The following is a 24,132-nucleotide window of genomic DNA, read 5'->3' on the forward strand; positions in this document are numbered from 1 at the left end:
TAAACTAAGAGCATTTTATCTGCAGTTGTACCACATGGTCTGTCAAACCTGTTACGGACACTTATGTAACTGTTTAACTATTACTTAAAAGCATGTTTGAGATAAATCCCAAATGTTCTCATTGATCAAGTATCCCTTGTACAAATAAACTCCCATATAATATCAAATGGATAAAGTTACCGTTGGGCCTCTAACAGGGTTGACGATAACACAGTTTAGGTTTTAGGTGAAGATCGGCCATTACTCCTCATGTGGTGAAGAGCATGGGAACACATGGTGTTCATAAAATTAGGAATTATACACAAGACTTACTTCCTTTTCCACCATGCTGTTCAGAGGCCCCAAACAATGTCACCTGCTGTGAATCATTTAACATGGTGGAATGGTCCATTATTTTAAAGGAATAAATTGTTTGCATAATAGAGTTGGCCGTAAAATGAGGGACAGACGTAAACGCATCACCAATCACATTAATAGCAATAATAACCTTCAAAAATGACTGTCAAAGCAGAAAAATAAATAGGCCTTTTACAATGGTGAAACTTGGGGACATTTTGGGATTAAGTGAGTTGAAATCTTCCTAGAAGTGAGTGTTGATGGAGGGACATGTCAAAATGCTGAATTTTGGCACTTTAGCAAGCCATTATTCACATAAAACAAATCTGATGTATTGAATTATTCATGTGGTCTATATTATAGCGCACTTCATTTAATATGACCGGCTTTTAAAATTCAATATTGGTGCATAATTGCTACTTAAAATATCAAAGGGATGCAAAAGGCACCCATTTCGTGGAATGACCCAATAATGATAGCCATCCTGTACCAATTATGCCCCCCAGGATGTGGCTGCAGGGTCTGGTTATCCCCTGTTATCCAGTTAGGGAACTGAGGCCCAAGGGGTTGAGGGAGTTTATCTGCATGATTTCCAACTCAACATATTCAGCAGCAGGCTCTAACGGACTGAAGACTGTATGACTCAGTTACTACCCACCCTTCTGCTCCCTCCCTCCCTATATATTTGTTTAAGTAGTCTTGTCAACCCTCCCCATCCATAGTCAGCAACTCTTTCCCATATCACCTCTTCCAGAATAGAAACACAATCCTATTCTTTAATTTGTGTAGTTTCATCTGTGTGGTTCTACATCAGCTTCACTACAGCAGTGGCACCGTGATTTGCCCCCTTTGTGAAGCCCATTTGTCTGAGAGAGCCTGTGCATTATAAGGTAGACTTGGTGACAGACTGAGCAGAACTCCAGCCCAGAGCCGGTTCTCACCATGATCTGGATCTCGAGCTTGCAGATATGCAGGTCGTGCTCGTTGTTGACGTACATTCTCTTCAGGGCACAGCGGACCCCCTGGTGGGTCCGCACCAGGAACACAATGGCAAAGCCTCCTAAAGAGAGAAAGATTTCAGCATTGACCTGTGACTGAGTGGCACAGGTCACCACTGAGACCAACTGCATTGTCAGCTAACCTAACAGTAAGAATACAATAAACACAAGAGACCAGCTAAATATGGAGCGACACAAATGTTTGTTTCGTGACACTGGTTTCCCCTCAAGACAAACGGCTAAATGACGTGCTTTGCTTCGACAAATATCAGGAACAGTGACTAAATTAGCCTCGAGTCATGGTCAGTGAGCCTGGATGAGTCAAAGCTGATGATAATGCCGAGTGGCTGACTGTGTGCAGAGCAGAGCAGGCCTCCTTCAATCTGTCCATTACCTCATCATGATAGCAGCGCACCACACAACCCTGGCAACGTTCATCCTCTCTGTCATACAAAGTTCTGGTATAAACACACACTGTATGACCCCAGATCAACAGTGGCAGAGCTAGCTGGGAAGAAATGCTGTGAAATCTGTGTTCAGTCGGAGGGGTGGATGAAGCTGTGGTAAAGGAAGGCTCAACATAGCATTGGTGAGTCAGCAGTAGAGATGAGAATCAGAGGAAGACTGCAGGTAGCGGAGCTGCCGCACTGTGACTGGAGAAGGTGGAGAGTGTGAGAGTCCATCATCCGACTATTAGAGGCACATTGTGCTGACACATTGGGCAGTCGGCACGGCTCCAAAACAGCCCTTTTGTCTGGGTCTCTCCATTTCTCTCCCTCTTGCCTGCTAATTCAGACATATGCAGACACACAAAATCATGAGTGATTGTGTGGCTGGCTGTGCACACCATTTGTTTCTGGTGACCCAGGAGGCAGTGCTGGCTTGCTGTGATCCATGAGTGATACAACACTGGTCTCTTTCATCTACACACCATTCAAACAGTGAGGGGCTGGCTCTGCCTACATAAAGAACAACACCAAAGGGCAGGGTTCAGCAGAAGCACTGTCTGGAACCAAACATACTGAGCATGTATTTTAGCTAGAATTATCTCACATTGTTCAAAGAGAAAAAACAGTTGTGTATTATGTTGGTGATGCAGATATGGTGTTTTGAAGGACTGGTGGCTCTACAGTGTTATTGCAGCACAGCGCTGTAAGATGTGGGTAGGATTTGTCTGATTACAGGCTAGTAGAAGGTGAGCTAATGCTCTGAGGAGTTGGTTGAGAGCTCTGCTGGGCTGCTGCACTAGGCTCAGCACCTCCCGGGCTGGCCTGCATCTGGCTGGCCCACAGCCTCCACTGGCTGAGCTGGAGGGTTCTGATCAAAGCAGAAGCAGATATGGCCCAGGATCAAGTTTCACTAATCTGAATGAGAAATTCACATCCTATTAGTAGTTCTCAAATCAAATTTTATTTATGCCGAATATAACAGACCTTACAGTGAAACGCTTACTTACAAGACCTTAACTCTTATTTTTCTTAAAACTGCATTGCTGGTTAAGAAACAATATGTGCAAAATAAAAGAGTAACAATAAAGTAACGAGGCTATATTCAAGGGGTACCGGGTCAATGTGAGGGGGTACAGGTTAGTTGAGGTAATATGTACATTTATTTAAAACATTTAATTTCACCTTTATTTAACCAGGTAGGCCAGTTGAGAACAAGTTCTCATTTGCAACTGCGACCGGGCCGAGATAAAGCAACACAGAGTTACACATGGAATAAACAAACATACAATAATACAGCAGAAAAATCTATATACAGCATGTGCAAATGAGGTAGGATAAGAGCGGTAAGGCAATAAATAGGCCATCGTGGCGAAGTAATTACAATTAAGCAATTAAACACTGGAATGGTAGGATGTGCAGAAGATGAATGTGCAAGAAGAGATACTGGGGTGCAAAGGAGCAAGATAAGTAAATAAATACAGTATGGGGATGAGGTAGATTGGATGGGCTATTTACAGATGAGCTATGTACAGGTGCAGTGAGCTGTGAGCTGCTCTGACAGCTGGTGCTTAAAGCTAGTGAGGGAGGTAAACGTCTCCAGCTTCAGAGATTTTTGCAATTCGTTCCAGTCATTGGCAGCAGAGAACAGGAAGGAGAGGCGGCCAAAGGAAGAATTGGCTTTGTGGGTGACCAGTGAGACATACCTGCTGGAGCGCGTGCTACGGGTGGGTGCTGCTATGGTGACCAGCGAGCAGAGATAAGGCGGGGCTTTACCAAGCAGAGACTTGTAGATGACCTGGAGCCAGTGGGGCTGGCGACGAGTATGAAGCGAGGGCCAGCCAACAAGAGCATACAGGTCGCAGTGGTGGGTAGTATATGGGGCTTTGGTGACAAAACGGATGGCACTGTGATAGACTGCATCCAATTTGTTGAGTAGTGTTGGAGGCTATTTTGTAAATGACATCGCCGAAGTCGAGGATCGGTAGGATGGTCAGTTTTACGAGGGTGTGTTTGGCAGCATGAGTGAAGGATGCTTTGTTGCGAAATAGGAAGCCGATTCTAGATTTAATTTTGGATTGGAGATGTTTAATGTGAGTCTGGAAGGAGAGTTTACAGTTTAACCAGACACCTAGGTATTTGTAGTTATCCACATATTCTAAGTCAGAACCGTCCAGAGTAGTGATGCTGGACAGGCGGGCAGCAATCGGTTGAAGAGCATGCATTTAGTTTTACTAGCATTTAAGAGCAGTTGGAGGCCACGGAAGGAGAGTTGTATGGCATTGAAGCTCATCTGGAGGTTAGTTAACACAGTGTCCAAAGAAGGGCCAGAGGTATACAGAATGGTGTCGTCCGCGTATAGGTGGATCAAAGAATCACCAGCAGCGAGAGCGACATCATTGATGTATACAGAGAAGAGAGTCGGCCCGAGAATTGAACCCTGTGGCACCCCCATAGAGACTGCCGGAGGTCCGGACAACAGGCCCTCCGATTTGACATACTGAACTCTGTCTGAGAAGTAGTTGGTGAACCAGGCGAGGCAATCATTTGAGAAACCAAGGCTGTTGAGTCTGCCAATAAGAATGTTGTGATTGACAGAGTCGAAAGCCATAGCCAGGTCGATGAATACGGCTGCACAGTAATGTCTCTTATTGATGGTGGTTATGATATCGTTTAGGACCTTGAGTGTGACTGAGGTGCACCCATGACCAGCTCAGAAACCAGACTGCATAGTGGAGAAGGTACGGTGGGATTCGAAATGGTCGGTGATCTGCATGTAGGTCGGGGTAAAGTGAATAATAAACAGCGAGTAGCAGCAGCGTAAAGAGGGGGGGGGGGGGGGGGGGGGGGGGAGTCAATGCGAATAGTCCGGGTAGCCATTTGATTAGCTGTTCAGCGGTCTTATGGCTTGCGAGTAGCTGTTGTTTAGGAGCCTTTTGGACCTAGACTTGGCGCTCTGGTACCGCTTGCCGTGCGGTAGCAGAGAAAACAGTCTATGAGACTAGGGTGGCTGGAGGCTTTGGCAATTTTTAGGGCCTTCCTGACACCGCCAGGTATAGAGGTCCCGTGTCTCCTAGAGATGAACGTACTTTGGTGCGAAAAGTGCAAATCAATCCCAGAATAACAGCAAAGGACCTTGTGAAGATGCTGGAGGAAACTGGTACAAAAGTATCTATATCCACAGTAAAATTTGTCCTATATCGACATAACCTGAAAGACCGCTGAGCAAGGAAGCTGTCACTGCTCCAAAACTGCCATAAAAAAGCCAGACTACAGTTTGCAACTGCACATGGGGACAAAGTTCGTACTTATTGGAAAAATGTCCTCTGGTTTGATGAAACAAAAGTAGAACTGTTTGGCCATAATGACCATTGTTATGTTTGGAGGAAAAAGGGGGAGGCTTGCAAGCCGAAGAACACCATTCCAACCGTGAAGCACGGGGGTGGCAGCATCATGTTGTGGGGGTGCTTTGCTGCAGGAGGGACTGGTGCACTTCACAAAATAGATGACATCATGAGGATGGAAAATTATGTGGCTATATCAAAGCAACATCTCAAGACATCAGTCAGGAAGTTAAAGCTTGGTCGCAAATGGGTCTTCCAAATGGACAATGACCCCAAACATACTTCCAAAGTTGTGGCAAAATGGCTTAAGGACAACAAAGTCAAGGTATTGGAGTGGCCATCACGAAGCCCTGACCTCAATCCTATAGAGAACTTGTGGGCAGAACTGAAAAACCGTGTGCGAGCAAGGAGGCCTCCAAACCTGACTCAGTTACACCAGCTCTGTCAGGAGGAATGGGACAAAATTCACCCAACTTATTGTGGGAAGCTTGTGGATGGTTAGCCGAAACTTTTGACCTAAGTTAAACAATTTAAAGGCAATGCTACCAAATACGACAACCTGAAAGACCGCTGAGCAAGACCGCTGAGTGTATGTAACTTCTGACCCACTGGGAATGTGATGAAAGAAATAAAAGCTGAAATAAATCAATCATTCTCTCTACTATTATTCTGACATTTTACATTCTTAAAATAAAGTGGTGATCCTAACTGACCTAAAACAGGGAATCTTTACGAGGACTAAATGTCAGGAATTGTGAAAAACTGAGTTTAAATGTATTTGGCTAAGGTGTATGTAAACTTCCGACTTCAACTGTGCGTACGGTCACTGTGTGGACAACGTCATCGATGCAGTTATTGATGAAGCCAGTGACTGATGTGGTACACTCCTCAATGCCATCGGATGAGTCCTGGAACATATTCCAGTCTGTGGTGGCAAAACAGTCCTGTAGCTTAATATCTGCGCCATCTGATCACTTCCGTATTGAGCGAGTCAATGGTACTTCCTGCTTTAGTGTTTGATTGTAAGCAGGAATCAAAAGAAAATAATTATGGTCAGATTTGCCAAATGGTGGGCGAGGGAGAGCTTTGTATGCATCTCTGTGTGTGGAGTACAGGTGGTGTAGAGTTTTTTTCCATCTTGTTGTTAGAAATGAGGTAAAACGGATTCAAGTGTCCCTGCATTAAAGTCCCCGGCCACTAGGAGCACCACCTCTGGATGAGCATTTTCTTGTTTGCTTATGGCTTTATGCAGCTCGTTGAGCGCGGTCTTAGTGCCAGCATTGGTTTGTGGTGGTAAATAGACGGCTACGAATAATGTAGATGAGAACTCTCTTAGTAGATAAATGTGGTCCACAGCTTATCATGAGATACTTTACTTCAGGTGAGCAAAACCTCAAGACTTCCTTAATATTTGATTTTGCACACCAGCTGTTATTGGCAAATAGACAGACTGCAACCCCTTGTCTTACCGGAGGCAGCTGTTCTGTCTTGCCAATGCACGGAAAAACCAGCCAACTGTATATTATCCATGTCGTCGTTCAGCTACGATTCCTGATACATAAGACATTACAGTTAATGTCTCATTGGTAGGATAGTCTTGAACGGAGCTAATCCAGTTTATTTTCCAATGATTTCACATTAGCCAATAGGACGGATGGTAGAGGCGGGTTACCCACTCGCCGACGAATTCTCACAAGGCACCCGGACCTGCATCTGAGTCTTCTCTTCAGCCAATGACGGGGATTTGGGCCTGGTCGGGTGTCTGGAGTAATTGAATTTGCGTCCAACTCTTTAAAGAAAAACATTTGTGCAGTTCGAGGTGAGTAATCGCATTTCTGATATACAGAAGCTCTTTTCAGTCATAAGAGACAGCGGCAGAAACATGTACAAAATAAGTTACAAATAATGCAGAAAAAACACACAAAATAGCACAATTGGTTAGGAGCCCGCAAAACGGCAGACATCCCCTGCGTTGAGTCCAATCTTCTGCATCAAAACACAAGCACCATAAACACAGACACTTCACAGTGGCTCCTCACCCTGCACCAGACAACAAACAGTCTTGTCTGTACTCATGAATCTTGTAGATTATTCTTTAAAAAAGGGGCCTTCATGCTCTGAGCAGAATACAAACTGGGAGATGGCTGTGTATGTGAATGCAGAGCACCTGCAGTCTGTAAAACAAGCAAGGTCCAAATCAAATTTGAGAGCATTTTATTGGACAACTGCTTCCTTGTCTATTTCTACTGCTAGCACAGCTAAAGCATTTCAACCCTGCAGAAAGTCTCTGGCCATGTACACAATCTGGCTTGCCTGCTAAGTTAAACAGCATAGTGTGTAGTACACATACTATTTAGCAGTTATGGCTTCATATGAAGTGGACAAGATCGTTTGTAGCCCCACCCAGTGACCTTTCATTTTGTTGTTTTGGGCTAACATTAGCCAAGTACCTAGCATTTGGAATTAAGTATTTTGAGTAATCTTGTGTGTACCATAGGCCACGCATGTATGAACTGAAGAGTCACCAGAAGCTTGAGAGGAATGGGAGACGCAGTGGAGGAATGCAGTGCTGAAGCAGGGGGCTCATAATGAGGATGACTGGCTACTACTCTGAACTGTGTGTGGTGAGCTTACTGGTGCCCAGAGCTAATGAGGCATCACCCAAGTGGGTGCCATACATTGTGAAGGAGAAGTCCAGTGGCTACAAACATTTTTACATTACATTTAAGTCATTTAGCAGACGCTCTTATCCAGAGCGGTTCCCAGAGTAGCCCTCTACAAGATCGTTACCAGACTCAATCTTCATCAACCATCTCCCTAATCACCTTCCTATGATCAAGCCAGGAACTGTCCCTCTCCATCTTTGGAGGATGCATGCACTCAGACTTGGCCTCTATTGGTTGAACTAGCCAACTATAGCTCTGCTACTCATGATGTATTGCTTGTTTGTTTGCTTTTGAAATTATGAAAAGTGCTATTGAAATATAATCAGTTATTATATCAAAAGATGGCTTATTTAGTTTAGTAGAGCAAAAATCTCTGACGAAGGCCAAGAGGCCAACACGTAAGCTTCAATAAAAAAGTGATACTAGCAAGAGCAGTGTGCGGGTTTCTTTTTTGTTTCAATTTATAAACTGTGTGGTTCGATCTCTGAATACTGATTGGCTGACAGCCGTGGTATACCAGACCGTATACCACGGCTATGACAAAACATGTATTTTTACTGCTCTAATTACGTTGGTAACCAGTTTATAATACCAATAAGGCACTTCGGGGGTTGGTGGTATATGGCACTCCGCGTTGCGTTGTCCCTTAGCCGTGGTATATTGGTCATAGACCACACCCCCCTCTGGCTTTATTGCTTAACCATGCACCTGCAACAAGATACCTCAGACGTGCGAGTTAATTTTTTTATGTTGAAACGTTGCAAGTAAAACACACCAACAGTAGATGTACCGGTATCAATTTTTATTTATTTATTACAAACAAGAAACACTTTTTGATGAGAAAACTGAAATCCACATTGGGTTTTACAAAAGGACTTCACCAAAAACAGTAGGATACTTCTGGATGTTGGCAATGAGGCCCTTTATCTACTTCCCCAGAGTCAGATGAACTTGTGGATACCATTTTGGATACCAATTAACATTAGCGCAATGACTAATTATATGGGTATCTACTAGCATGCTAGCAGATCACACAATGACTGGGAGTCTATGGCTGATGCTCGTTAACGCAACTTCGAGTCCTACTAAAGCATGTAGCTAGCTTTACTAAAGGCATGGCAGGCAGCAGATCTGTTTTCAAAGAAGTAATGTTAAAATTAAAATAGTTGTGATCATTTTAATGAGAACAAAAGTGACTTCCATTTGAAGACCACTGCAGAAGCGTCACCATCTTGCAAGTTGTTTACTCGAAGAGATCTAGCTATCAAAACACGCATACCCCTCTTCCAATACATTTTAAATTCCTTTAAAGTGTGCAGCGAATTCTACTAGATGAAAAGCCCGAAATGACAACATCCTGGCATTTAAACCACAATAGATTTTTAAAAAATGCACATACTATAACACTTCCTATTTTCACATACTCAAACAGCCTACTATTTAGGACGCAAGTATGGGCATTCGGACACAGGCCTCCATCTTTATTACTCACTCGGACAGACACAAACAGTCAGTCCTACTAGAGGAGGCTGCTGCAGCTGCTCAGAGAGGCCTGTGGGTAGCCAGCCCCGTGCTCTCCCAGGCCAGAATGCCATGTGTTGTCGTTTGCGCTGAGCCATGCCCTGGGCTGAGTCATCCAGCTCGCCTCGCATCACTAAGCCAAGGACAGCGCCCTCCACGTGATCAGTGTGTTTGATCATCTGAGGCTTTCCACCACAGCCTTCAGTTCAGTAGGTGCTGCTGCTGTCCAATGAGGCTTTGTGTGAATAGTACATACACTCAGTAGAATGGTATTCTACATACGTACACATGGTATTGGTAAATGTATGACCCATGGGTCAGGCTAAAATCAACTCCCTTCTGTATTTTCTATTCATCATACCCGCACCATAATACTTAGTCCTATGGTGACTAATTAAGTATTAAAGACAGAATGAGAAAGATGGGCTGAAAGATACCCCATGCTGCTTATTTATGATTGACTGCATTGAGAAGTTTTTTAAAAATAGGCTCTCATATGAACAAGTTCAAACACATTTATGCAAATGTATGCAAAATAGTGTATCCAGCAAAGCTTGTTTAGTGCCTGAATCAAATTGATCATCAGAATATACTGCGAGGGCAAGCACACAAACATGTACACACTACAGTGTGTGTGTGTGTGTGTGTGTGTGTGTGTGTGTGTGTGTGGTCCTGCCACAGCTGATGTTGGGTTTGCCCTGCCAAGCACCTGCTAGTTCGCACCGTCTAATCTTGGGTGCCTGCGTGAATTTAGAGGGATTAGCAACCTTCTTAAAATGACATGCACCGGCACACTGATTTACTGCACTGGACAGGTCAACAACAAGAGCTACAAAATACCCCCCCCAACACTGATGACAGTCAGTATAATATGTTGTTGTCCACTCAACCAAATACATACAAATGAACACTTTTTGAATACAGTTCAGTAAACAAAGGGTCGTCATCACTGCAATGGAGCTTGTGTAACAGCACGTAGCCTACTATAAATGAAAAAACTACTACACTGTTTACAAACACGCTCACTGAGGAGTATGCATTACCCTGCATCCTGCATTGAGCAGACAATTCTACAGGCAAAGTCTTGCCTCCAGTAGGCATTAACATTAAACCAGCTTGCACCAGCTGATACGCATCGGTAAATAGAAAAATGAAAGGCAGTCAGTTTAAATTCGATCCTTGCATTTTCCTAACATGCCCCTGTGGCTGCATTGTGTGTGTGTGATGGTGCAGCAGCAGGCAGGCTTCCTCCATGACAATGCCAGTCATATATGGTTGTGTCTACATTTGACACTTACACTACCGGTCAAAAGTTTTAGAACACCTAGTCATTCAAGGGTTTTTCTTAATTTGTACTATTTTCTACATTGTAGAATAATAGTGAAGACATCAAAACTATGAAATAACCCATATGGAATCATGTAGTAAGCAAACATTTTTTTAAAATATATTTTATATTCGATATTCTTCAAATAGCCAACCTTTGCCTTGATGAAAGCTTTGTGCACTCTTGGCATTCTCTCAACCAGCTTCACCTGGAATGCTATTCCAACAGTCTTGAAAGGAGTTCCCACATATGCTGAGCACTTGTTGGCTGCTTTTCCTTCACTCTGCAGTTCAACTCATCCCAAACCAACTCAATTGGGTTGAGGTCGGGCGATTGTGGAGGCCAGGTTATCTGATGCAGCACTCCATCACTCTCCTTCTTGGTAAAATAGCCCTTACACAGCCTGGCAGTGTTGCGTCATTGTCCTGTTGAAAAACAAATGATAGTCCCACTAAGCACAAATCAGAAGGGATGGCGTGTTGCTGCAGAATGCTGTGGTAGCCATGCTGGTTAAGTGTGCCTCTAAATAAATCAGACAGTGTCAACAGCAAGCACCCCCACACCATAACACCCCCTCCTCCATGCTTCACGGTGGGAAATACACATGGGGATATCAACTGTTCACCCACACTGCATCTCACAAAGACACAGCGGTTGGAATCAAAAATCTCCAATTTGGACTCCAGACCAAAGGACAAATTTCCACCGGTCTAATGTATTTCTTGGCCCAAGCAAGTCTCTTATTATTGGTGTCCTTTAGCAGTGGTTTCTTTGCAGAAATTCGACCATGAAGGCCTGATCCACGCAGTCTCCTCTGAACAGTTGATGTTGAGATGTGTCGGTTACTTGAACTCTGTGAAGCATTTATTTGGACTGCAATTTCTGATGCTGGTAACTCTAATGCACTTATCCTCTGCAGCAGAAGTAACTCTGGGTCTTCCATTCCTGTGGCAGTCCTCATGAGAGCCAGTTTCATGAAAGCTCTTGATAGTTTTTGCGACTGCACTTTAAGAAACGTTCAAAGTTCTTGAAATGTTCCGTTTTGACTGACCTTCATGTCTTCAAGTAATGATGGACTATCGTTTCCATTTGTTTATTTGAGCCGTTCTTGCCATAATATGGAATTGATATTTTACCAAATAGGGCTATGTTCTGTATACCCCCCTACCTTGTCACAACACAACTGATTGGCTCAAATGCATTAATAAGGAAAGAAATTGCACAAGTTAAAAGTTAAGAAGGCACACCTCTTAATTGAAATGCATTCCAGGTGACTACCTCATGAAGCTGGTTGAAATAATGCCAAGAGTGTGCAAAGCTGTCATCAAGGCAAAGGGTGGCTATTTGAAGAATCTCAAATATATACAATTATTCTTTTATTTGTTTAACACTTTTTTGGTTACTACATGATTCCATGTGTTATTTCACAGTTTTGATGTCTTCACTATTATTCTACAACGTAGAAAATAGTAAAAATACAGAAAAACCCTTGAATGAGTAGGTGTTCTAAAACTTCCGACCGGTAGTGTGCATGCGACTTCTGCTATCAGAATACGAAGATTGCATTGAAAAGACGCGTCTAGACAAACAAACGTTTGTGGTCAGATTGTGTACAGATCTGGCTTACCACTTCAGGAGGTGGTCAGGGATGCAATGTGTGTGGATTTATCCTCAGTCTGGACGCAAATCAAGCTACCGAAAGTGCATACAGTGTACGACGTCATGAGCACTCCCACAAATCCAATTATTTATTTATCTTTTGCTAAAGTTATGCTAATCTGTTTGCAATCTCTTTAGCATTGCTTGCTAGCTATAGAGGTTTTCTAGCTAGTTAGCTACTGCCATCAGTTGTGTTATTATACTTTGCCTATTCCACCATTTGTAGGACGCATACTGACATTTGAATATAGTGCGTGAAAAGGGAAGCTTAGGCCCAAAGAAACACATTGGGATTTTTGTGAAACCTCTCGCCTTGCTTCTTCCTCTCTGATACTACGCATGCATACAAGGACCGGACATTTTTTATTGAGAGCTTAATGCAAAGGTGCACCAAGAGCAAGACTATCGTCTTAAAGTTCAGAAGGCTATAGCTTATTATTGAACATGCAAATCCTGTAAAGAAGCTGCTAATAAAACATTTTAAACATTTGCCAAAATGCAATTCATGGAAAACACTGTTCTAAACAGCTCACCTAATGTGAGCAGTTGTGACAAATATTAAAATCTCTGTTAGAAATTTAGAAAGAGGGGGAATTTAATAGCAACAACTATGATGGGTTGCTAATATGACTAAGATTGTGCCTTTGGCTTTTGGACAACGAAAGAAAGTTGATATGAAAACCAATAGAACAGAAGCTAAATGCTGATTAATGGCATAAGGAAGTCCTTATAAAATAATTGTCTCTACGTTTCTATGGACAGATTTTCACAAGGCTACTTTGAAGCAAGGCATGTTTCATTATTTGAAGTAAAGTAAAGCATTCAGGTTTCAAACAATTATACTGCTTGAAGCTCAAAGTGGTGGGTGACTCGCTGGTAGTCAACGGTAGGCAGGCTATGGCCTATACACCCGAATGGGAGGTGCGCTTTAATTACGAGTTGAGATTGAGAAATAAAAATAGCTTATTTTAATCGTGGCCAACAAAGTTTAACAAGCGATTGCATTTAGAATTGGTATTTGTTCCACAATGGCTGGGCTTACAAAAGCAGGTTTCACGCCAGTAGCCTACAGGCTTTTGAGGAGCTACTCTTGAGTTGTCTGACAGGTGGTAGACTATTCTGCTCCTCAAACTACAATCTGTATGCTGTGTATGTGTGATGAATAGAACGCATGAAAACTAACGGAAACACACACACACCCCAATTTAAATTCCACAAATGACCCCATCGACCAATAAGCATGACCAGTCAAATGACCCTATAGACCGATAAGCATGACCAGTCAAATGACCCTATAGGCCGATAAGCATGACCAGTCAAATGACCCTATAGACCGATAAGCATGACCAGTCAAATGACCCTATAGACCGATAAGCATGACCAGTCAAATGACCCTATAGGCCGATAAGCATGACCAGTCAAATGACCCTATAGACCGATAAGCATGACCAGTCAAATGATCCTATAGACCGATAAGCATGACCAGTCAAATGACCCTATAGACCGATAAGCATGACCAGTCAAATGAACGGTTAACATGCCTAGTTGCAGCTAAATGCTTTCTGGTTTTGGGTTTGCTGAGTGAACAGGGGTAAAGCTGCTTTTAAAATTCCTGCAAATGTGACCAAGCAATACCTCAAAACCATCTGAACAAACAACCTGACTGGAGAGCAAATCTACAGCCAGAAAATATGGTCCCCCGAAAAACATTCCAACTGTAATTTCTCAAAATGCGCAATTTCTAATGGAGAGCATTTCTAATGGTTTAAGGAAGTCAGCTCAGCTGGTTCCACCACTGAACCCAGACCGGCAAACCACATCAGCATACAGAAAGCAGCCTGTTCATGCATGGTTTGAGAATATACAGAAAGTTATCAATTTAATGTTATAATGAGCTGTTTCACTGTGAATTGACTGTACCATCCAACAACCCCCATGTGTCACTGTCCCCTCTGAACAGCACACTCACTTTCATAGAGGAGTAGTCCTAAGCCTGCAGAGGACTAAATGTGAGGATATCCAGGCCATAGAGATCATTTAATAGTGTGTTTTTATTTATCATACTTTAAGTAATCTAACTCTATGATCCAGGCATTTAACCAGGCGTGGTGCGGACCGACAGATGGTGCCCATCTATACCAGTGATGAATAAATCATACTCTGTCCATCCATTATTCAGCAGCAGGCCATCTCAGCTGACAAAATGGCACATTCAATTTGACCACCGTTTGTGGATAAGCATAGCATTGTCCCTAAAGCAGAACACGAGCTTGCGGGACAAACATCTGGCTCAGCAGACTAGACAACACAGTGAGGGTGTAGATAGCCCATTGACGGGACAATACTGTCTAGAGCCCTCAAACTCAACTCTGGACCTCGAAGCCAGATCCAGTGCATTTTTTTAATTGTTCCCCTCTAAAATCAGGGACCGATTTAGACCTGAGATACCAGGCGAGCGCAATTAATTATCAGGTAGAACAGAAAACCAGCAGGCTCCAGGCCTAAGAGTTGGATACCTCTGGTCTAGAGCATAGCTCTGGGGCTATGGTGTGGAGAGCAAAGTAGCCTAATGACGTAATAGTCTGGAAGAGTAAACAATGTAGTAGTGCTGAGCTATTAGTGCTTTTTGAGGTGGGTTCGGTTAGATTATTATGCTGTAACAGGATAAAACAATTCATAACAGTCTGATGATGGTAGGCCTAGTGACTGCCCATTACTGCTGATCACCTGTTAAAGTAATGTGAATAAATTATGGTTAATACAATATTTCAGTTATGTACATTACATTTGTTTCATTTGATTACTTTATTATTTCATTCCAAGTCAACTCATCTCTATAGAGCTGCCTATGCTGTCGGACAAAATCACTATTAGTTCTTCAAAGTAAATAAAACATACTTTTATGACTGCTGAATATCAACTTTCAATCATTTAGATCATCATTTTCAGGTAGAGATACCCCATGAAGCAACCGCTCTCTATCCCTCTCGATGCCATATCCCTTTGTCTCTTTTACATAGCAAGAGTAAAAGCATTGGAGTGTGCGCATTGAGCTTTGTTAAGAATGGTGCCGGAGAGAATGGCTGCCGTTTTGCAGTCTCCTAACCAATTGTGCTCTTTTGTGTGATTTGAGCTCACAGAAGAAGAAAAAAATTATTGGAATTCAAATAACTGAACTGACCTCGGTCAATTAGTTGTTTAAAAAATGAAAAATAACCAACATTTCAGTTAATTACTCAACCCTGCAATGTAGACAGCAGCACACTGAGCCAATAGCATCGATCAATAAGATACAGGCCAGTGGTGAATGGAATGTATACAGCGCACTCAGAAAGTATTCAGACCCTTTCACTTTTTCAAGTTACAGCCTTATTCTAAAATGTATTAAATCGTTTTTTCCCCCTCATCAATCTACATACAAAACCCAATAATGTTAAAGCGAAAATAGGTTTTTAGAAATGTTAGCAAATGTATTACAAAAAACAGAAATAGCTTATTTACATAAGTATTGAAACCCTTTGCTATGAGACTCGAAATTCCATTTCCATTGATCATCCTTGAAATATTTCTACAATGTGATTGGAGACCACCTGTGGTAAATTCAATTGATTGGACATGATTTGGAAAGGCACACACTTGTCTATATAAGGTCTCACATTTGATAGTTCATGTCAGAGCAAAAACCAAGCCATGAGATCAAAGGAATTGTCCATAGAGCTCTGAAACAGGATTATGTCGAGGCACAGATCTGGGGAAGGGCACCAAAAAATGTCTGCAGCATTGAAGGTCCCCAAGAACACAGTGGACTCCATCATTCCTAAATGGAAGAAGTTTGGAACCACCAAAACTCTTCCTAGTGCTGGCTGCCCGGCCAAACTGAGCAATCAGGGGAGAAGGGCCTTGGTCAGGGAGGTGATCAAGAACCCGATGGTCACTCTGACAGAGCTCTAGAGTTCCTCTGTGGAGATGGGAGAACCTTCCAGAAGGACAACCATCTCTGCAGCACTCCACCAATCAGGCCTTTATGGTAGAGTGGCCAGGCAGAAGCCACTCCACAGTAAAAGGCACATGACAGCCTACTTCATCACTAAGCTAAGGATCCTGGGACTAAATACCTCCCTCTGCAACTGGATCCTGGACTTCCTAACGGGCCGCCCCCAGGTGGTGAGGGTAGGTAGCAACACATCTGCCACACTTTTCCTCAACAGTGGAGCTCCACAGGGGTGTGTGCTCAGTGCCCTCCTGTACTCCGTGTTCACCCACGACTTCATGGCCAGGCACGACTCCAACACCATCATTAAGTTTGCAGACGACACAACAGTGGTAGGCCTGAGGCTTCTCGTGACAAATAAACTTTGATTTGAGCTTGGAGTTTGCCAAATGGCACCTAAAGGACTTAGACCATGAGAAACAAGATTCTCTGGTCTGATGAAACCAAGATGGAACTCTTTGACCTGAATGCCAAGTGTCACGTCTGGAGGAAACCTTGCACCATCCCTACGGTGAAGCATGGTGGTGGCAGCATCATACTGTGGGAGACTAGACAGGATCGTGGAAAAGATGAACAAAGCAAAGTACAGAGAGATCCTTGATGAAAACCTGCTCCATAGCGCTCATGACCTCAGACTGGGGAGAAGGTTCACCTTCCAACAGGACAACGACCCTTAGCACACAGCCAAGACAACGCAAGGAGTGGCTTCAGGATAAGTCACTGAATGTCCTTGAGTGGCCCAGCCAGAGCCCGGAATTGAACCCGATCGAACATCTCGAGAGACCTGAATATAGCTGTGCAGCAACGCTCCCCATCCAACCTGTCAGAGCTTGAGAGGATCTGCCGAGAAGAATGGGAGAAACTCCCCAAAAACAGGTGTGCCAAGCTTGTAGCGTCACACCCAAGAAGGCTCGAGGCTGTAATCTTGACAAACAATAGGGACAATCCATCAAATTAGGCAAGACTGAGTAGTTTTACAAAAGAGCTGATGTTAGCATGCATCTTGACAGTGCAACAGACCCCATTAACATTATGATCTAGGCTAGTCCTATATTTGGCATATTACAGTAAGTCCACTCATCAAATTCACAAATCTACCAAATGTATTAAAAAAGACCCAGTAAAAACAATGAGTCCAGGGATGTCAGAGATACTTATACAGTTACCAGTAGTTGGCTTTTGAGGAGGCAGGATCTGTGTGTTTTGTGTTGAACTGTAGGAATGACAAAGACAATGCAAGATGCTCATCAACGTCATGTGACAAAAGAGAACATACAAAGCTCAAAAAGGTAAGGTGTGTTCGTGATAGAGTTTGATTAAGCTGAACCGCGGTGCACTGGGCTATGGCCCGTGACTTGAATGAGCAAAAGCGGTGAGGGAGGAGTGCCCTTCGCAAATTGAACAGTAATATGCGCCACTGGGTCATGTGTCAATAAAGCAGCATGATGCATCGTTCAGAAACATCTTTTTTCATAAAATACACTCCCCTACGTATTTATTTGGACAGTGAAGCTAAAACTTTGAATTTGTCTCTATACTCCAGCATTTTATATTTAAGATAAAAAAATGTATATGGAGGTGACAGTACAGAATTTCACCTTTTATTTTAGGGTATTTTCACACGTCTGTTTGACCTTTTAAAAATGAATGCACTTTATGCATCTAGTCCCCCAATTTGAAGGTGTAATCAGTATTTGGACAAAATCCCTTAGTGTATTAAATTTTGACAAAAGTTTAGTATTTGGTGTATTGGTCCCATATTCCTAGCACGCAATGACTACATCAATCTTGTGACTCTACAAAATTGTTGGATGCATTTACAGAATTTTTTGGTTGTGTTTTGGATTATGTTATGCCCAATATAAATAATAATTAATAAATGTAATTTGTATGGTGCTTTTCCTGACAAAGAGCTCTACTGAGGAAAAACTAATTAGATAGAATAAAAACAACATACATTTAGGGGAAAGGGGGATACCTAGTCAGTTGTCCAACAATGTATTCAACTGAAATGTGTCTTCCGCATTTAACCTCTCAGAGAGGTGCGGAGGGCTGCCTTAATCGACATCCACGTCAACGGCGCCCGGGTAACAGTGGGTTACCTGCCTTGCTCAGGGGCAGAACAGATTTTCACCTTGTCAGCTTGGGGATTCGATCCAGCAACCTCCTGGTTACTGGCAACGCTCTAACCACTAGGCTACCTGCCGCCACAGCAGGTAAAATAGCAATAGTGCGCTAGGTGTTAAATACATTTTAGACTAGGACTATGAAATAGAGCATGTAGAAGTGGGTTTTATGGACCGTTTTAAAAGTTATGAGTGATGGAACGGCTCTCAGATGGTCAGGGGGCAAGGGAGCAGAAGGCTTGGTCACCCATCGTTCGGAGACGCGTCTTGGGGATTTGAAGCAAAGAGGAAGTAGGACTCTCTAAGCAAGCAGCGTGATGTCCTTTACAGTGGTGCCAAGTGACTCAGATCTACAGTTGTGCTCAGCTCAATGCTGGGGTCGCTGTTGACTAAGTTTTAGGGGTTGAAGGTAGTCCTCAGCCTGAAGTGTCCCCACTTGCGCACGAGAATGGCTAGCTTTTCGCGTGGTGTGGACTGGTAAGACGCTTCAGGAGGGCAGTCACATGCTAGCATGGCAGAGGTCCCGAGTTCCAGCCAGGTATGGACGAATCAGGAGGAAGTGGTAGTCGCTAAGCAAGCAGCGCGACAGTGTTTTGGTTGTTTCGGATTATGTTGTGCCCAATAGAAATAAATGGTAATGGTAAAAATAATGTATTGTGTCATTTGAGTCACTTTTATTGCAAATAAGAATAGAATATTTTTCTGAACACTTCTACATTCATGTGCATGATTGAATGATGAATCGTGAAGAAGTATGAGTGAGAAAGTTACAGATGGGGGGTATTATATTTATTCCTCTAACTTTCTCACACATCATTATTCACGGTTTATTCATGATTATCCATAATTATGGTATCATCCACATGAATGTAGAAGTGTTCAGAAACATATTCTAACTTAATTAAAGTGATTCCAAAATGACAATACATTATTTATCATTCATTTTTATATTTGGGACAACATAATCCGGAATAACCTAAACAAACTGCAAATGCATCCAACAAGTTCGTAGAGTCACAAGCTTGAGGTAGTCATTCCGTGCTAGGAATATGGGACCAAATACTTAACTTTGAAATAAATGTAATATACTATAAGTGAATTTGTCCAAATACTTATGACACCTTCAAATATAGGGGAGTATACTGTATATGTTTGATTGGGAAGGCAAACGAGGTATTTTTATCAAAAGCAATCACATTTGCATGTGAAAACACAGAATCCTAGTCATTACTCCACGTGCTTAACCTGTGCCATTTTTGTTTTGCGAGGACTTCGCTGTCAGCCAAAACGGGGCACCTGGCTCACTCCCGGGAGGAAGCCCGATTCCAAAACGAATGCAATCAACGCTAACCTGGTTCACCCGGGGCACTAATCGAATCCCCTCAATGTTCCAACCAACACTGACAAATGCACACACCCATATCAGTCAGTGACCAGAAACAAGCAGCTAGCCACCAGAACACTCCCAATCTAATCTGAAAGATAATGTATGGTGTGGAGCAGGTGCTAACATTAAGTGATAGGCCTCCCCACTCCCTGTTGACTTCCCCCATGTAGCAAATTACATTTATACCCTCATCAGAAATTCATATGTTTGGTTCCCTCTCCATTTGTCATCGAGAGCTGGGACTTTAAATGTAATATGTCTGATCAGCCTTAAAATGAAAACCTTATTCCTCCTAGCCTTGAGCAACGGGGGTTAGAAAAGTTAGCCTATAATATTCGTAATTCATGACGAGGTGAGATTCCAATTCCATGTTCCTCACACCCGCACCCGCGATCCCATCTCTTTCAGGATGCAGGCTGACCAGTTTTTAGATTTCCATTATTCGTATCAGTCTGGACATCACATTCCAAATGAATCCTGACACCAGCAGTGACAGTACAGCTGTCTGAGGAGCTCACAGCTGATACAGTTGTAGACCATGCCCTCCCAATGCCCCAAATGCTTTGGGTTGGAAACAAGCTTACCCTGAAATGGCCTCCATCCTATGGTATCTAGCTAGCCTAGCTGTTTTTGTTTGCAAATGGTGAAATAAATTGTCGTAGATATATTCTTGGGGTTATCAAGAATTCAGTTATCATAATTTAACAGTATGCCTGACCATAGGATGGAGGTCATGTCAGGGTAAGCTTGTTTCCAACCCAAAGCAAGAGCATTATTGTCACTAGCGATAGTTAGGGCAATTTAGTGATACATTAGTTTGCCTGGATGTAATTAATGAAATAGCAGATCAAATACTCTAACGTTACCTCACCTTCAGCAACAGTTTCATCAACGGTCACTTGATACCGTCCAATGGTGAATACCCGTCCAATGAAACTGCCACCGCAGCTGCCGGACCCAGTGCCTCCTCCACCAGCTCCAGAACCAGGCCCGGAACTCACAAGTTCCCGGCGTGAATCGAAGAACTTCTTCATGTCCAGGTGATGTTAGCCAAGTGTCGACTGGTTTGCAATCAATACCTATTCACAATAACGCGTAGATGTTGTTTACTATTAGTTTTGGATAATTAAATGACCGTAGCCAACTTAGGCTAACTAAAGCTATCCTCTTGAAGAGCCTGCTCGTTCGATTTCCAAGCGCAACTAGTTACCAATGTTTCGACTGTCATAATAGCAAGCTAGTTAAATAGTTAACTAGCTATCAACACACGAGATTACACGGTTAAGCGATTTATAAATTTCTAGTTAATGTTATTGCTAGCCAATTAGCTGATGATATCAACAACAAAAACCTATCTGGCTTTGAAAATTGCGTTGACAGCCTTCTAAGTTAGTAGCTTCTATTTACACACATCTCCACCCATTTTTCAGCGTAAAGGCATTTATTTCACCAGTTTAACGAGAGCTCTTTCTTGGTGTTGACTCCTGAATCTCCTCCCTGGTTTATATTCGATAATTAGTTGCCTATCTAGCTACTTTGGTGTTCTAGCTACTAGCTAGTAATTCATTGCCCGATTTGCTCCCGTAGTAGACAACAACTTGGTGCAATCAGCGTCTCGTCAGCGACACTAAAAAAGTACTTCCGGGTCACGGAATTTCGGTAAGTTTTCTAAATAAAAGTCCCCCACGTAATAGTAGAAAAGTGTCAATAGCCTGTATTTATTCATGTTATATGAACAATAATTGTCTAAACATGAACAATGATTCATATTTTTTCGTATTTAAGTGACATAATGACATTTTCATTACATTTGGGTTTTAAACTTGTTCCAAGGTCAAATAAATGCCCCTAATGCAAATCCCTCTATATGAAATAGATAGGTGCCAAGTAAAAGTATTGTAGAGAATAGCCAGTAGAGTCTGTAGAATGTACAGTGAGCTCCAAAAGTATTGGGACAGTGACACATTTTTGTTGTTTTGGCTCTGTACTCCAGCACTTTGGATTTGAAGTGATACAATGACCATAATTCAAGTTAAAGTACAGACTGCAGCTTTAATTTTAGGGTATTTTTCTCATATTGGGTGAACTGTTTAGAAATTACAGCACTTTTTGTACATAGTCCCCCATTCTAGGGGACCAAAAGTATTGGGACAAATTCACTTATATGTGTATTAAAGTCATCAAAAGTTTAGTATGTGGTCCCATATTCCTAGAACGCAATGATTACGTCAAGCTTGCAACTCTACAAACTTGTTGGATGCACTTGCTGTTTGTTTTGGTTGTGTTTGACATCATTTTTTGCTGGACCTTTGGGAAAACCTGCTGCAAACAACCTAGATAATCCTAATGGTGATGAGCCGGCTGCGCTCCTTTACACATTTAAAATCAGCCCATTGCCAGCCACAGCCACGTGCCATAAAATGCATCAGATCAATCGCTTGGCCACACAAATACACTTTTTTTTAGGCAGTATCCTAAAATCATGTTGCCATAGGTTTATATCACCCCAATTATGCATAACCTTCCAAATATTTTCTTAAACCTACGTTGGTCACCAACACAATAGCAATCAATCAAAAGTTTTGCCTCTTTGGTCTGAAAGAAGTAATTCACTTATGCACTGTCAAATGCAAGGAATGTGATTCCTCTCAACATAAAGACATGCCTAAGCCAATTTTGATGCAATAAGCAATGTAAATTGGTTCAGTGATAAGATAATTGATGTGTACCTTGAACTTGTAAAATCTCATTATTTTGTTACCCAACCATTACAGAGTCTCTGTCCTGAGAGGATAAATGTTCTGCCTAAGGTACCTAGAACAGCATGCAATTAGTGGCGTTTTGAGAATATCATTTTACATTTACATTTTAGTCATTTAGCAGACGCTCTTATCCAGAGCGACTTACAGTAGTGAATGCATACATTTCATACATTTTTTTTTTTGCTGGCCCCCCGTGGGAATCGAACCCACAACCCTGGCGTTGCAAACACCATGCTCTACCAACTGAGCTACAGGGAAGGCTAGTTGTGAATTTAAAAGCACATTGGATGGCCATAGCTATAAACATGAAAGAGAAAGTACAGTGGCTTGCAAAAGTATTCACCCCCTTGGCATTTTTCCTATTTTGTTGCCTTACAACCTGGAATTAAAATAGATTTTTGGGGGGTTTGTATCATTTGATTTACACAACATGCCTTTGATGATGCAAAATATTTTTTATTGTGAAACAAACAAGAAATAAGACAAAACAACAGAACTTGAGCGTGCATATCTATTCACCCAACCAAAGACAATACTTTGTAGAGCCAACTTTTGCAGTAATTACAGCTGCAAGTCTCTTGGGGTATGTCTCTATAAGCTTGGCACATCTAGCCACTGGGATTTTTGCCTATTGGTCAAGGCAAAACAGCTCCAGCTCCTTCAAGTTGGATGGGTTCCACTGGTGTACAAACATCTTAAAGTCAAACTACAAATTCTCAAATGGATTGACAATTCCAAGACATTTAAATGTTTCCCCTTAAACCACTCAAGTGTTGCTTTAGCAGTATGCTTAGGTTCATTGTCCTGCTGGAAGGTGAACCTCCATCCCAGTCTCAAATCTCTGGAAGACTGAAACAGGTTTCCCTCAAGAATTTCCCTGTATTTAGTGCCATCCATCATTCCTTCAATTCTGACCCGTTTCCCAGTCCCTGCCGATGAAAAACATCCCCACAGCATGACGCTTCCACCACCATGCTTCACTGTGGGGATGGTGTTCTCGGGGTGATGAGAGGTGTTGGGTTTGCGCCAGACATAGCGTTTTCCTTGATGGCCAAAAAAATCTATTTTAGTCTCATCTGACCAGAGTACCTTCTTCCATATGTTTGGGGATTATCTCACATGCCTTTTGGCAAACACCAAATGTGTTTGCTTATTTTTTTCTTTAAGCAATGGCTTTTTTCTGGCCTCTCTTCCGTAAAGCCCAGCTCTGTGGAGTGTACGGCTTAAAGTGGTCCTATGGACAGATACTCCAGTCTCCGCTGTGGAATGAATGAATTATCAGAAAAAAGATTATTGCAAGAACGTGTATATCAGATTGATTGAGTATAATGGTGAATGCCTTGAAAGAATCCTATAACGGTGATCGCCATGAAAGAATGCTTCCAAGTACATTGTCAAAAGAAGAAAAATCTGCAATGATGTGATTAAGTGGTGTAACTTGCACATGTACAATGGTTCTCAGATTTTTTGGTGTATATCAGGAGCTGATATCCTGAACCCTGACATTGCACATAAGGACATCCAGGACATACATACAATACCAGGTGGTGTCTGAGGAAGGCCGGAAAA

General features: G+C 42.4%; 1 protein-coding gene across 9 annotated transcripts in view; it reads right to left on the reverse strand.

Moving 5' to 3' along the window:
- The window catches only part of LOC106579842 (AP2-associated protein kinase 1), a 68,349-nt gene extending 46,934 nt beyond the window's left edge, over window positions 1–21,415 (reverse strand). For all 9 annotated transcript variants that reach the window (XM_045703113.2, XM_014160117.3, XM_014160121.3 and 6 more), the window contains exons 1-2: window positions 20,673–21,415; window positions 1,278–1,396 (exon numbers count right to left, since the gene is read on the reverse strand). In XM_045703113.2, coding sequence (XP_045559069.2) covers window positions 1,278–1,396; window positions 20,673–20,835 — 282 coding nt within the window. In that variant the 5' untranslated portion in view covers window positions 20,836–21,415. The remainder of the gene's footprint in view (window positions 1–1,277; window positions 1,397–20,672) is intronic.
- Window positions 21,416–24,132: the final 2,717 nt, after the last annotated feature.

The sequence above is a fragment of the Salmo salar genome, chromosome 20 (assembly GCF_965601325.2).
Source record: "Salmo salar chromosome 20, fSalSal1, whole genome shotgun sequence".
Taxonomy (NCBI): Eukaryota; Metazoa; Chordata; class Actinopteri; order Salmoniformes; family Salmonidae; genus Salmo; species Salmo salar.